The sequence below is a fragment of the Plectrocnemia conspersa genome, unplaced genomic scaffold (genome assembly GCF_051122295.1).
Source record: "Plectrocnemia conspersa isolate PC_06_02 unplaced genomic scaffold, ASM5112229v1 ptg000009l, whole genome shotgun sequence".
Taxonomy (NCBI): Eukaryota; Metazoa; Arthropoda; class Insecta; order Trichoptera; family Polycentropodidae; genus Plectrocnemia; species Plectrocnemia conspersa.
In genome coordinates this window covers 244,282-259,953 of record NW_028277173.1, presented here as the reverse complement: position 1 = coordinate 259,953, position 15,672 = coordinate 244,282, and the positions used below count along the sequence as shown (strand labels likewise).

The 15,672-nt window shown below is 27.5% G+C and overlaps 1 protein-coding gene across 2 annotated transcripts; it reads left to right on the top strand.

The window, feature by feature from the left end:
* Positions 1-1,927: 1,927 nt before the first annotated feature.
* LOC148231431 (integrin alpha-PS3-like) lies at positions 1,928-14,512 on the top strand. Of its 2 annotated transcripts, none has more exons than XM_088191559.1 (25): positions 1,928-2,050; positions 2,508-2,703; positions 5,806-5,945; positions 6,025-6,134; positions 6,880-7,003; positions 7,071-7,211; positions 7,276-7,386; positions 7,450-7,538; positions 7,603-7,818; positions 7,879-7,987; positions 9,395-9,568; positions 9,647-9,814; positions 9,873-10,012; positions 10,081-10,156; positions 10,591-10,732; positions 10,799-10,997; positions 11,064-11,227; positions 12,093-12,174; positions 12,240-12,359; positions 13,230-13,368; positions 13,430-13,618; positions 13,689-13,761; positions 13,845-13,977; positions 14,043-14,111; positions 14,191-14,512. In XM_088191559.1, the coding sequence occupies exons 2-25, from the start codon at positions 2,525-2,527 to the stop codon at positions 14,215-14,217; spliced, it is 3,114 nt and encodes a 1,037-aa protein (XP_088047685.1). In that variant the 5' UTR covers positions 1,928-2,050; positions 2,508-2,524; the 3' UTR covers positions 14,218-14,512. The 2 variants fall into 2 exon arrangements, with proteins under 2 accessions (XP_088047685.1, XP_088047686.1); XM_088191560.1 differs by having other exon boundaries at positions 14,043-14,121; positions 14,191-14,416.
* Positions 14,513-15,672: the final 1,160 nt, after the last annotated feature.

Sequence of the window (15,672 nt, the reverse complement as noted above, 5' to 3'; positions counted from 1 at the left end):
ATGGCTGACAGTACCATGACAACAGTTTTAAATAATTATTATTTAATAACAAAATTTTGCTACGCGAACATAATTTTCATTAATTCGTCATTTGACTGAATATAAATAATCGGATTGCAAATTAACTAGGTGTGTTATAACGATCAAAATTAAATATATACATAATGTGTTGAGAATGAGAAGAGTACATTGATTTAACTAAATAAACAATCATGAAACAATCTTCGTAATGAAATCTTCAAATTTTGAATTCTTGGCGACGGGCTCCGAGGCCGAAGAGTGAGTTTTTTCTTTTACAAATAATCGGATTTCAAATTAACTAGGTGTGTTATAACTATTAAAATTGAATTAAATGTGTTTAGGATAAGAAGAATACATTGATTAAATTAGATAAACAATCATAATACAATTTTCCGAGGGCCGAAAAGTGAGTTTTTGCTTTTATATTACATAAACAGTATCATTGCTTCCGATTTAGTGCACATATACGTTAGATTTTAAGAATTGCAAATAAACCAGGTATGTTTTAAACATGAACGTGTAATATATCCTTAGTATATATGAGGATTGAAAGTTAATGTCGATCAAATCGGCGCTGTCGCAGTGAGAACGCTATATATATCAGCCAACGGACAGCTTATAAATGTGTAGTTTCTTGAATCTTATCTAATAAACGATATTTTACATTGATTATAAATATGTGATTGCATACCTGGAATAATCGATAGCAAAAATATCTAAAAATGGGTTATATTTAATTCCGATGTGGCAAAATATGTATACATCATGGTTTTTATTCAATTTTTGTTCTGTGCCATCATTCCTTTTTCGGAATAGCCAAATTCAAGATATTCAATTACATCAAACTTATGTAATATGTTTTGTATTAAAAGATAATACTTGCTAAGAGTGACTTCAACATGAGAAGATTCACTCTTTGTTTATATATACCAATTCAAATTGTTCCGTCATTACTTCTGAAAAATTAATAAAAACAGTAAGACCTTTATTAAGAGGTTAACATGGAACACATTATTACTACTAATATAATTTATAAATTAAATTTAAAACAAAACCGAAAAACAAAATTGACGGAAGTTACTGTAGAGAATTAAAAACGTAGATTTGCATCTCTTCATCTTCTTCAAAATTGTCGCAATATGTCATATATTGTATTAATTGTTTGCCAAACGTGAATGTAAACGATACTATATAGTAGATAAAATGTAACTTTTTGTTTACTCTAATACGAGATTTTTCATTATTACTAGCATTGAAATATGTTTAATTAACTTTGGTATATATACCTTTAATTGCCAAATCACCGCTGTTTGTCTTTTAATATTTGATCCTGGGAAGTCAATAGTAATTTTGTTAGAATAAGCGTGATGTATTATTCATTTAATTATTAAACGAAAATATGACATGTCTATAAATAGAATTTAAACACACAGATAACAATATAAATATACTAGATACACACAAACGATAAGTTTTTTTTATATTATTTATATAAAAAGTATTTCACAGAAATTGAGTTGTGTCGTTTTTTCCATCGTCAAAGTGACCTGAAACTAATAACTAAACCTGTTTTATAATAAAAACACGTACTTAAAAAACCCGTTTCGCGACTTCTTATTCGATACATTTATTATTTAAAAATCATAGGATTTTATAAACACGATAAGAACGAATATTTGAAAAAAAATAATAAAAAAAAGCAATCTAAAACAAAGATTAATTACCCATTAAATAAGTATTGCTGATAATTACGTTTCATGTAAAGATCTATTTAAAACTCAATGACCTTTCATAAAAAGAAACATTTCAACGTAAGAAAAGTCATACGGTAAAAAAAGTCAATGATTCAACAAAATACTCATTCATTTTTCGCAGACGAGGTTATGAGTCACTCTCAACATTTCTTGCATTCGGCATGAGGTGATTGTGTGGTTCGGTTGTGTGTTAAAAAACCTTAGTGATGTGGTTAAGTGTTTCGTAGTGTTACAACATTCCAATAGTTACTATTCGCGTATATTTTACTAATGAGGTGTGTGCAATATATATTATATATTTATTATATAAAATATCCGGTTATTTGGAGACAAATTGATTTTTTGATATTATCATATTGTGTGTGTACAACTTAAAAAACGTGTTTCGCGATGACCTTCATTTATAAGAATGCGTTCCGTTGGATAACATGTGTTGAGCAACAACTTGTATGTTTTTTATTATGAAGACAATCATAGTATCAAATTTGTTCATATTCATTAAAAAACTTATTTGACCTTTTTATCTACATTAATTAACTGAACGGATGCGCGAGTTTTAATTTTCGTATACACGTTCCAACGTTATGAGTAATACTTTTATCAGAATGAGTTTAAAAATAAATATATGTGTTTTGATTAAGATTTTTTCCTGTAATAATAGCGACTAATAATGCAATTATGTTTGGTTTAACCTATATGTTACATATAATATGTGTATTATACTGATTTCAGATAACCGAGACACTAAAATGAACTCAAATAAAATATGGATACTATTCAGCAAAATTATATTGATGACTTACAGTATATCTGAGATAAACGGCTATAGTTATAATGTCAAAGCAAAAATCTCATATACACCAAGAAAAACTAACGGAAATGCGTACTTTGGTTATTCGACGACGCTGAGAAAAGGAACTGTACCAATGTGAGTCATTAAATACAGCATTTTCCTTATTTAAGATATAAATAGATCTTAACGTATGTATTATATATAATTGAAACTGTTTATTATAAATATAATTTTTAAAGTATAAATGTGCATTTATATTTATAAGTGACATATAAATTTTAAGGTTATGGAAATATTTATTTTATTGGATTGTGTCTATAAAAATATTTTAATCTTTATAAGATTATTGCATTTTACAAATGATTCTTTGGTAGTGCCATAATTGTGTATAATTTATGATAAACATATTTCATAAAACCACAATAATTTTAACTTATCACATATTGTGGCTACTGATTTTTAATACAATACAGTTCTAATTATGTTTTAAAATATGTTTGATCCGCTGCATACTATTTTAATTTAAAAAAATTCGTCTAGCAAAAGCTGCAAGAATTAGGTAGATTTCTGTTTATAAGTATGAATTTTTTTTTTTTTAATTTTTATATTATTTTAATAGTATATATTATAAGACATTTTTGAATTTTTGATATCATTACCTTTTTCTTTAGAGTGCTTTTGAACTGAGCGAATATTTGTTATTAACTTTATGTTTTTTAAATAAATTTAATTAAGTAATGGTTTCAAAAAATCTGTTAAATTCGACTTATATAAAGAAAAAAAGAAACATTTTTTTTTTGATTTTATTTAAATTAATTAAATTTTTTTTTTGTTATTTACCTCCTAACTTTTTATCTGATATTTTATTTATCAAACTTTTAATCTTTTAGCCGCTATTTTAAAACAAGGTTGCGAATCAGATTGATTAACGAAAAAAAAATAATAAATTAAAAAACATTTATTTTCTAGTATACATTTTTAAGCAATTTTTACCTCTACCATTTTTGTATTTTTTTTTTTTTGAATTGGGATATGTTATATAGAACTAACATTTTAAAGAAAATATGGAAGATTAGACTGACAAACACATTTTGCTTAGATATTTACAATTTATTTTTAAAATAAGTTTCATGCCGATATCAATAAAATTAGAAGAGTTATCATGTCCTCATAAATAGATATTATAAATATATTTCCAAAATATCTAGGTTTAATCTGCCAATTATTATTTTAAAATGGTAGCTGTTCAAAACATCATAAAATATATTTTTGTTAAAAAAAGTGGAAGTAAAAACGTTGAAAAACATATTTAATTATATAAAATATTACAAGATTTTATGGGCTTATAATTTTTTTATGCTTTTACTATACTTTATATATTATAAATATATACTAACACATTTTTGTCTATATATTTACAAGATCTATTGTTAAAATTAGTTTCATATATTTATTCATTCGTTATATCCCACAATAGTAAAAAAAAGTAAAAAAACTTTTTTTTTAAATATTTGTTTGGTTAAAGATTAGTAATTATGTATACAAATTACCTTGATCTTACTAAAAAATTTATTTTGTATTAGAAACCTTGAACTAGTATAATTTTTCGGTATGCTTTAGTGAACCAGTAGCACGGCTTTCGTCTGCGTCGTTTAGCGTTCATTCTTATGCCTCTCGAAGGCGATGATAAAGTCCATTGACACTAAATAGAAATCAACATAGTCTATACTGACTTCTTGTAAAAGTATTTTTTTATTATTATTTAAATACATATAATATATTCTCTATAAGTTAAAAATAACTCATTGTTAGAGAATTTTCAATACCAGATATGTACGGCCTAGTTCGATTTTACATGAAAGTTCTAAAACTAATTATAGTTTTAAAACTTTCACTGTCAAGTCCAAAATAAAAATTAAGCCATCTCAACTCCCAGAAGAAGAAGTACAGATAGACGTTCCATAGTTTGTCTTCACTTAAATGCAACACTATGTTTTAAAAATTGTATGACCATCCTTCTGATATAAGAATGTTGGTCAAAATGTATTCAAACCGAATTTTAGTCAATAGGATGGCGCAAAAACAATTAACACTTCTCAGAAGTCAAAAATTCACATCAAAAGCAATAAATCGTATCGGCGCTGTCGCCCCAGTGGGAACGCTTGTTACCGAGCGTTCCCACTGTGGCGGCAACGGCACGATTTTATTGCTTTTGACGTGAATTTTTACCTTTTGAGAACATATAATTGCTTTTTGCGCTCTCCCAATAGTCAAAATTTGATTTAGATGTTCCTTATTTAATTTTCATTTATGGTACATCATAATATTGTCATAAAAAGTCTTAATATAAACACTAGATAACCGAGCGTTTCCACTGTGACGGCATGATTTTATTGTTTTTGACGTAGACTAAACAGAGAATTTGAATTTGACCAGATAATGCCAATGAAATATTATAAATCTTAATATAATGTAATGAAAATATTAAAAAAACACTGATTAGCCAACTTCCCCCCCCCCCTACCTAAAATCTAAAACAATATTCCTGACATAACCTTTGTATTTAGCATACAAAAACTTATCCTTCTTTTTCTCTGTAATAACTCACGAGCTTTTTGACATTTATACTTAATCAATTTGCGTATGCACCTCATTTCTAACAAGAATAGGATTTTCCTGTATGCGGTTATCATTATTAACATTTTAATGAGCATGTTATTTAGTCAGAGAACTATCATGTTTATATACTGACTAGTTTCTATACCATATTTGCGTTAAAACAGTCAGTTTGAGAGCTATCTATTTCATAATTATTCATAATTAAGAAAGAAATGGCAAGTTTGGGTTCACGCCCCACTATTAGCTCTAAAATTCACGTTTGATATACTTATCAATACTCCTGATTATATTTTGAAAAAAATTATAAAAATTTAAATCATTACTATATTTTTTATATTTATTAATCAATCGGAGTAATGATAAGAATATCAAACGTTTTTCCATATCGTGTGGTTTAGAGATAATAGTAGGGGCCTAAACTCAAACTTGCCATCTCTTTTTCAATTATAATTAATGATGAAATGGATAGCTCTCGAACTGACTGTGTTAACACAAATATGGTATAGTATAAGTGCTTAATAATAAATTAATTAAATACCAGACATATAATGCATAGCAATGCAATATATAAAGTCAATATCTGCATCACACATCATAATTAAGTTGAATCAATTTCAGGATTATCGTCGGAGCTCCGCGCGAAACTTCATATCACATAGAACATAATGACATCGTCGATCCTGGTGTTATATATACGTGCGATATAAATTTCAACGAAACTAACACAAAGTGCGAGCAATACACGTTTGACACGACCGGTATGTTAAACCAATTGTAGATTCTAGCAATTGGCTTGCATCTGATAAATAGAAATACTATAACAATGTGTATGTTTAGGAAACGTTCGTTATGACTATGCCAATGGACAACAGCGATGTCATAGAAAAGATAATATGTGGCTGGGCATGTCGATGGATGTTGCATCAGAATCTGACGGTGTCGCTGTTGTGAGTATTTTTTCATATATATTTTTTTCTTATTCTCGTAACTGAGGGTTGTATCTTGCGCTTAATAATTTCTTTATTTCAACATTACCTTATTTTAAAACTGTTTTTTAAAATTTTCTTTGAGGGATAACTTGATATTTTCTGGCTTAGAATCATGGAAATATTTCTATTTCATTTTGATTAATTAAATGACAAAGGGTCAAATGCTTTCACATGCCTCCGCGCCCTAAATTATGTCACTGTCTATCTTGGAAGTCGCCGCTTCTCTCTTCGCATCTATCTCAACGTCTGGAATCAGTTTTGAAGACACCTGCGGCCTGATTATTTTTCGTTGCGCAACAAACAATCTTTGTCTTAGCAAAATAAACTACCGAATAAATTTAATGTAAAAAGTTTATATAAATCGACTTATTATTGTGCGCTTTAATCTAAAAATATTAAATTTTGCGATTTTATTATATCAAAGATACACGTCAAAAATATTTAAATTTTAATTATATAACAAGTTAAAATATTAAAAAAAAAATTAATGCACTGAAAATATAATAATATTTGGCTATGCTAACCGCTGCAGTAGTATTTATTTAAATACATTTGGTTGGTTGTCTTAGTCGCTAAAATAATGGTGTTGCTCTTGCCGCCGCCGCAACAGTGTAGCCAGTGTCGCCTAGCTTGTGACCAAATAAATCGACCCCACATACAGATATATAAAAATAAATAAAATTATATCTTTTCTTATATTTAGATGTGTGCACCTAAATGGATCAATCAATATGACCCTGACAGATATCTCGGTAACGGAATTTGTTACATGATGAACGACTTTAAAAATTCTAGCCATGATGATTTAATACCGTTATTGTCTTCTAGTAAGCTATGCATTCATTTTACAATTCTAATTAGTTTTAAAATAATATTGATTTTTTTTTATCATAGAGAAGCAAGGATTTACAATCCAATCGGCAAATGGCAGGACGCCATATTATTACGCATATGGACAAGCAGGTGTATCTTCAAAAATATCTGAAGATGGAAAAGAAATTCTACTAGGGGCTCCTGGAGTTTACAATTGGACGGGTGAGCTCAAATTAAACTTATTAATTTAAAACATAAATATCAATGATAAGCATAAATATTCTAGGCACTATTATCAGATATAAGCTAGAGATGCAAGAATCACAAATTCGCACATCTTCACCTAACATTCCAAATCCGTACTATACTCCTGAATTAAAAGCTGATTCATATCTTGGTAAGTAATTGTAATGATTTTTTTAATAAAGTTGATTTACTGATGTTAATATTTATTATATAGGGTACAGTGTTGGTTTTGGCAAATTTTTGAGTAGCAAGTCAACTCTTTACGTTGCTGGTGCTCCAAGAGGATCAGTTTGTAAAGGAGAAGTGAGTAGAATACGATTAAATTTTATATAAATTTAAATAAATAACTACTTTTTTATTCTGTTAGGTATTAGTATTCGACATACCAATTGAAGACCATAAGGAATTAAACATCATCGCAAAATTGGAAGGCAAACAAATCGGCGAATATTTCGGATATTCCATTGCGGCTTTGGACATAAACGGAGACAATCTTACCGATTTGATAATCGGTGCTCCTACATATGCAACCAACTCTACGTGGGATTTGGGAAGGATTTACGTGTACATAAATCAAGATAATGTAAAGTTTATTATATTATTATTATAACGATAGTATTATTAACTTTTGCAAAATTTACAGGGAAATTTCTCCGAACAAGATGCGATAATATGCGGTAATTGCAGCAGCGGTTCTCGATTCGGTTCTGTGATATCGGAAATTGGTGATCTTAACGAAGATGGTTATAAAGGTATAGATTAAATGTCTTTATAAATAATTACTATATATAATATATTTGTCTCATTTTATTTAAAAAATTGTAAAGAAAACAATTTTATATTTCCAAGTAAAATTTATTGATTTTAATTTAGTAGTATTGTTTTGATATAATAAATTTAAACAAATATAAATTTTCTAATGATCTAAACAAGTGAATATTGTGAATACACTAAAACACTGAGAACGGAATAGCGTAGTCCGTAACGTCTCAGACTAGTATCTCTGAGGTTGCGGGCTCGAGCTCCGGCAGCGGCACTCAAATTTTTATTTATAAAAATGCGCTGTAATTAAAAAAACGACCCCATCTACAGTACCGTCTATGGTTTTAAATTGTATAGCACATAATACTTTTTAATTAATAATATAGATGTTAGCAAGCTTTTGACGTGGATTTTTGACTTCTAAGAAGGGATAATTGTTTTTTGCGCTCTCCTATTTAGTAAAATTCGGTTTTGATGTGCTTCATTTGATTTTAATGTATTGTAAGTTGTAATATTTTTATATAAAAGTCTTAATTTAAGCGCTAGATAAAGGCGACGGCATGATTTTATTGTTTTTGACGTGGATCCTAAACAGGGATGTTCTCTGGATATCATATAATGAAGTACTATGAATTTTAATAAATTGAAATATTAAAAAAACGACCACTGACTAGCAAACTTTTGACTAGCAAACCCCCCCCCCTCTGAAAAAAGCTGAAATGGCGTATTTTAGTAGAACAGACAAATACAAACAGCGTTATAAAAAGAGCTTGTAAACTTTTTTTAAATATTCATACAAATTTAATTTTATATTATAAAAAATGCATTATAAAATTTCTTGAGAATAAAATTTTTCAATTTGCCATTTTTTTGAGAATTTTTCGAGAAAAAATTCTAGTTTTGGCTTATATACTTTTAGGTTTTACGGGATAGTCTAACGTCCCTTTTATTTAATGCTCCTTTGGCCAATGTCGACGATATGGAGGCGGGGGTGGAGGAATAAGACTTTGTTGTTTCCTAACATAGATATTGTAAAACTATTTGACTTTTTTAAGTATTATATTTTCGAATGTGTAATCTGTGGATATTGCATCTGATATCTATTTTGCGGAAATATTCACAGTTTTAATGCTTTGAATCTGTTTATGCATACCAAAAATAAACCATATTCAGAAAATGCCATATCATTCTACGAAAAAAAATTTTGTTTCTTGAAAAGTCCAAAAGATATAAATAATTTATTACTATGAGACCCTTTAACTAATTTTAAGCGACTAATTTTGATAAAATGATTATGAATTAACGCTACAAAAAAATAATAATAAAATAAAATAAATATATGTTATGCCTAATTGAATATTTTTTCAAGGACTTGAATATTTTTTATATTGATCTAGATGTTGCTATTGGATCTCCTTATGAAAACGACGGAGAAGGAGCGATTTACATTTATTTGGGTACTGAAAATGGATTGAGAAAAAAATACGTGCAACGTATTTCAGTTGAAGGGATGCAAGGGTTTGGAATCAGCATATCTAAAGGTGTAGACGTCGATAATAATTCTTGCAATGGTATATAAATAAAATTGAAGACTATTGAATTTTAATGTTGATTTTTACTAATTATTTGACTTTATTAAATCACTATAGATCTTGCCGTAGGCGCATTTGACAGTGGTAATGTAACTTTGTTTAGATGTCATCCTACTGCTGACCCCATACTTTCTTTAGAAGCAATACCGAAAAGTTTATCCATTGAAGCTACAGAATTCATGGTTGAATTCTCTATAACCTCTCATCAGGCAGCATATGTTACAGGTTTTAAAATTTACGATTTATGTTTCAAATATTTTTCATTTATAAAGAATTATTTCAGAGGTGACTATAAACGTGTATTCTGATTCTAAAAACGGAAGAGTTTTGTTGAAAAAACCACAGACACAAGAAGATTTAGAATTTACTTTAAGACTTTCATCTGGGCAAACTATTCGCCATAAATTTTTTTATGAAATTAATGTATGAATAACATTTATATTTCTATATTCTTAAGTTATTATATTAATTGAAGCATGTTTTATGTATAGAGAAAAAAAGAAGTGGACTATTCAAGGCCTATAGATATTCAAGTCAAATGCAAGTTGTTGAGGAACCCAATGGATAGTAAGCATTAATAAAATTAATAAGCTTCAATAATTCATATGCGCTAGTTTAAGCTGTACAATTAGTTTTTATTCTTATTGTTTATTTAAAAAAATATATTAAAAATATTTGTCGGCGGGTAGTTTAGGATCGTACACAATTGTGTTTCAGTAATTTAATACATTGTAGAATCTGGGTGGGTTTTTTTCGTGCATAATAATATTGCATCTTTAATTGGAGTGAAATGTTTATTATTTTTGTGAGTAAAGCTGTTTTTTAGTTTAAAAGTATATAATTTACTCTACCTTATTTTTTAAATATAATTCAGCGTTTCCCAAATAAGGTTTAATTTAAAATTAAAAAAAAATTACACTCTTATGCAAATGTAACTTTATCTTTATAACTTATGTCAAATAAAAAAAAAATAAAAAAATTATTATTTATATTTTTTTCAGACAGTACATTTTGTCCTGAATGTCCAGTTTTGAGCCCGACTGCTGTAAAAGACATCTCGATCAGTATACCATTTGCAGCTGGATGTGGTCCTGATCTCATATGCACACCAGATATTAAAGTATCACTATCCACATTATCTGAGTACGTAATATAGTATGGTACATTATATAAATTATATATGACACTAATTTCTTATTCAATGAAAAGGTTACCTTTTATCATCGGAAAGACCAACATTTTACCTTTGGTCATAATTTTGGAGAACAGCGTAGAACGCGCATTTTTACCAAAAATTGATCTTAATTTTCCTGCAAAAACGCCAATTTTACGGGTACCTCCGCAGTGCAATTTGCATAGGAATACATTGATGTGCAATTTTACCAGCCCTTTGCTCGCTGATAAAAATGTAAGTTGTATTTTATAATGTACTATTTTATTTTAGAATAAGAAAATAATTAAAAATATATTTAAGGAAACTATTCACGTGCAATTCGATGCATCCATGTTGAAAAACACTGACGAATTATTGACATTTTTTGTGAACGCTACAAGTGGAGGCGAAGAGGTTAACTCTAAAGATAATACGTTCACATTGGATATAAAACTAGTTAGCAAGTTAAAGTTGGAAATGGCTGGGTAATATAATTATATATTTTATTTATATATTTTATTTTCCCCTCGTCGTCGAATGACGACGGAGGGCGGTACGTAATAGTCTGTTTCTATCTACCAATACAATACTATTTTGTATTTATTATCAAAATAATTATTTTACTTTTTGCAACAGTTTTGAAATCAGGTTAGATTTATGCAATATCATAGATATGCAATGTTCTCGTAGTCTTGTCTGCGTCTCATAGTCTTCAAGTCGTCTCTGAAGATCGGCTTGAATTATTGAATTGTGGACTTTTTATCCAAAGCATGTTTGACGTAAATGAATATTTCATACATATGTACATATAAAAAGATTTTTTTTCAACTAGTAATATTCTTAAAAAATTGAGCATAAAATATTCAAGTTATAGTGAATGCGTCGGATCATCTGCATAGTGAATAAATACATTTTTACTGCTAATGACTAGCGATTATTTAATACATTTTAAATTTAGCTTGTTATCAAAATTCAATTTATGCTAGTAAAAAAATATATATTCACTAAAAAATACATATTCACTGAAACAGTAGCAAATCGTTCATTTGCTGTTCAAAGCCAAACTTCACCAAAACCAACCTGTCCTAATGAGAATTCTAAAACTAACGATAGTTTTTAAACTTTCATAGTGTTAATTTATTTAGTTTAAGGTTGGGTTTATAAACGTTTAATATAAACGTTTCGCAAAGAATAATTAAATTTTATTTACATTTTAGAGTAGCAAATAATTTCACTAGAGCCTATGGGTTATGATTTTACTGAAACTGTTAGTGAAAATATAAAATAAACTTTTACTGTAACATTTAAATATATATGTATATACTTATTCTTAATTAAATGTGTTTTTAGGAATTTTGGTTCTTATCAATATATTAACGTAGCTCCTCAAAATGGAACGCTTAAAAATACCACAATGGTTCACTCATTTGAGGTTTGTATATTAATTTAAATAAAATTAAAATTTTAATACATATCAATAATAAAATTATATTGCAGCTTATAAACGAAGGTCCAACTACAGTAAATTTTGTTAATTTAACCTTCTTCATACCAGTGATGCTACTTGATCCTAATACAAATTCATTTATGACAATATTAGACGTCAAAGAACCGACGGTTAGTATTATCAGGTCATTAAATATGAAATGTCCTATTTTTATCGCAAGTTTGGTTCAGTTAATTTAAGCAAGAAATAGTACATTCAATCGAATTGTAGTAGCTTTTTAATGTCGACAGAAAGAAGCCTCAATCACAGCTAGTAAATATTTAAATATTTTTCCTTGCAAAAATGCCGAGAAAAAGTGGTGTTTATTTGGTGAAAGCTCGGGTAAATACGTAAATGACAAAGTGGAACTTCTGTTGTTTAACCCTTTCGCCGCGATGCTGTTGCTGTGTGTGTGTTCCTTGAGTGCTGCAATTATTTTAATTCCAATTTTTCAAACGCTCATATACACATTATAGAAATAAATTTACTGACTCACTATTCTGCTCGTAATAAAAATAATATGTTGCAAATAAAAGTGTGACCAATAGATTAAGTTTGCTAAGCAGCTTAATCCATATTTTTGTTTAAAATTGGCGGCTATTTAAAAATAATAATAAACCGTAATTTTGTAAAAAAATTAAAGAAAAAAAAAGTATACAAAAAATACATAGTTCTTAGGCGATTTTTTTTTAAATATATATTAACAGATATCTTTCTTCAGATTGTTTATAACTTGCAATGTGATGAATCACTACGATTTGTGCCGGTTATTAGACTCAGTTAGTGATGGTATGATGGGCTTCGCGTTAAAATTTTGATGTGTCATGTTACAAAATGACACGATTTTTACTTATCAATGGTTTTATAAATATTGATCTAAAAACATCAATTCAAAAGATAAGAGAAAATATATGTTTGAATAAGTAATAATGTACATTTTTACATGTTTTATACATAATAACTCAAGATTTTATTAATAAATTAATGAATATTAATTACAGGCAACATTGAATCTTCAGACGTGTATATGTAAACCATTATTTGGATCTTTTTATAAAGAGATAAGTTACTTAGATGATAGTGAGTCAACTACAACTGTATCGAGTGTGAGTAAAGAGCAAAAATTGATTAATGAAAGAGGTGAGAAAATACATAAATTAATTTAAAAAAATATTTATTAATGTTATTTATTTGAATTTAGTTGATAAAATGTTAAGCTATTTACCAAAAAATATTGAAGATAATCTACAATTCGATGTAATTCGATTAAATTGTACGAATAGCACACATGTTAAATGTTTGGTCGTACAATGCTTAGGAACTAATCTTAGACCAGGAACCAGCGGTGTTCAAATATCTTTCGAAATGAAGCTCTACACATCCTACATTAGTAAGTTACTAATAATAAATAATATTTACATATTGAAGTACTAATGAGTAATTTATTTTTATCCTTGCAGATGAAATCATTGAACAAGAAAAGGCAATCATGTTATCGACTTACGCCATTACGGAAACTAAAATACATTCTATGTAATTTTAAATTATGTCATATAGTAAATATATATATATATGTAAATATAAGATTATAAATTAATAATTAATTATATTTATAGACGTATTGTGAAATGGGTCAGCACATTGTTGGTAAATTCTATAAAAACTTCTTCAACACCGGTTTGGATGTACATTTTGGGTGTCTTATTAGGAATACTGCTACTTGCTATTATGACATATGTGTTTTATAAGGTAAATTCATATTTATTATTTAAGTTCAATTTTTATGCTTAATTAATCTTTATATATGTTTTTAGTATGGATTTTTTAAAAGAAAGGAAAAGGATGAATTAGAGACGTTAAAAAGAGAAGAAGAGGATCCAAATGTGAGCAAATGTAAAATATGAAGCATATATAATTTAAATTGAAGAATAAGTAATTAACTTATATTTTTTTTATTTACAGAATGAGACTGTGGAATTATTTAAATAAATCATAGCTATATGATTTATTGAATTTAGTTTGTATATACCTATTGTATATTTCGACCACTTGAAACTACTACGAATAATAATTGTTTATTTAAGTTCAACAGCAAAGAATTTATACACTCCAGACAAATCATTATAATTTTTATGATATACTTAAATATTGTTCCATATTCCTTGTCAATATATTTAACTAGTCATTTTATTGTATTATAACTGCTTAGTTGTTAATGTATGCTTATTTAAGTTACTATGTATTTTTAATGTGTGGATCAAAATCTCGAAAAGCGATTATCCAATGACCGAAATCCTAAACACTATATTTTAATACAACATGTACAATTTGTAATATACGTGTCTGTTCTCTCTGTAGAACTGCATCACGTAGTCTGCAAAATATAATTTTGGCAGTTGTTTTCTTGTCTTTTGAGAGTCGTCTCGGTCGATTCGGCGTAGCTCCACTTTGCTCAAGTTCGACTGAACTCTTATTAATTACAAGTTGGAAGCGTAGTGCCAGTTCTTGACGACTAGAGTAAGTAATGCAGTTTTCTGGCTTATGTACTCTTGAGAGTAAGTGAAAGTTCAGATTCAGGTAATCAACTTGTAAATGTGATATATATATATTCATTTAATATGTAATAATTTATACTTATTATTCATATAATTTTCTATATACCATATAAAAGTTCGCCTAATAAAAAAGCATTTATTTGTTACTTGAAATAATATATTTTTGTTAAGAGATGTTTACATAAATATATGTTTCATATGTTTATAAAATACAACAATATTATTTTCACGCGTTAAAATTGATCTAGCGAAATTCAAGCAGTATAGTTTTATAAAATACAACAATATTCAAGGAATATTTAAGGTTAAACCTTTAGTTTTAAAATAAATTATTATTTACGAATAAATTTTTGTACTGTATATATTGTAAGCTATAAAATAAATTTATTGAAAATTTGAATATAACTATAAAAAGTTATTGTGATATTTTTTAAAATTAAGTATCGTTAAAATATACATGTAAACATACTAATTTAATTAAAAAAATATAAAATCATATTTTATTTTGAGTAAATAAATCTAAAAAAAAAAACATTATGTATTTTTATTTTAATCGTGTACTTTAAAAACCTGACATTTTATATGCAACAAGTTAAAAATAATCTAGATTTTTAAAATAAGTTAGCTGTTTAATAAATGATATTTTATTATAAATCTATCTCATACTTCAAGGTTTATTGTATAGTAACTATTCAATAGATACATCATATACCGACATATGGTATGCAACAAATTTAAAAATACATTTCATCCAATTAACACAGTCGCAAAAAATATTGTTTTACCAACAAAAAAATGTAAATATCCTGCCCTAGTACCAAATAGTATTTACTAACCAATAGTGACGTAAAAATATATGATTCAACTTCTAAGTACTCAATCATTCATA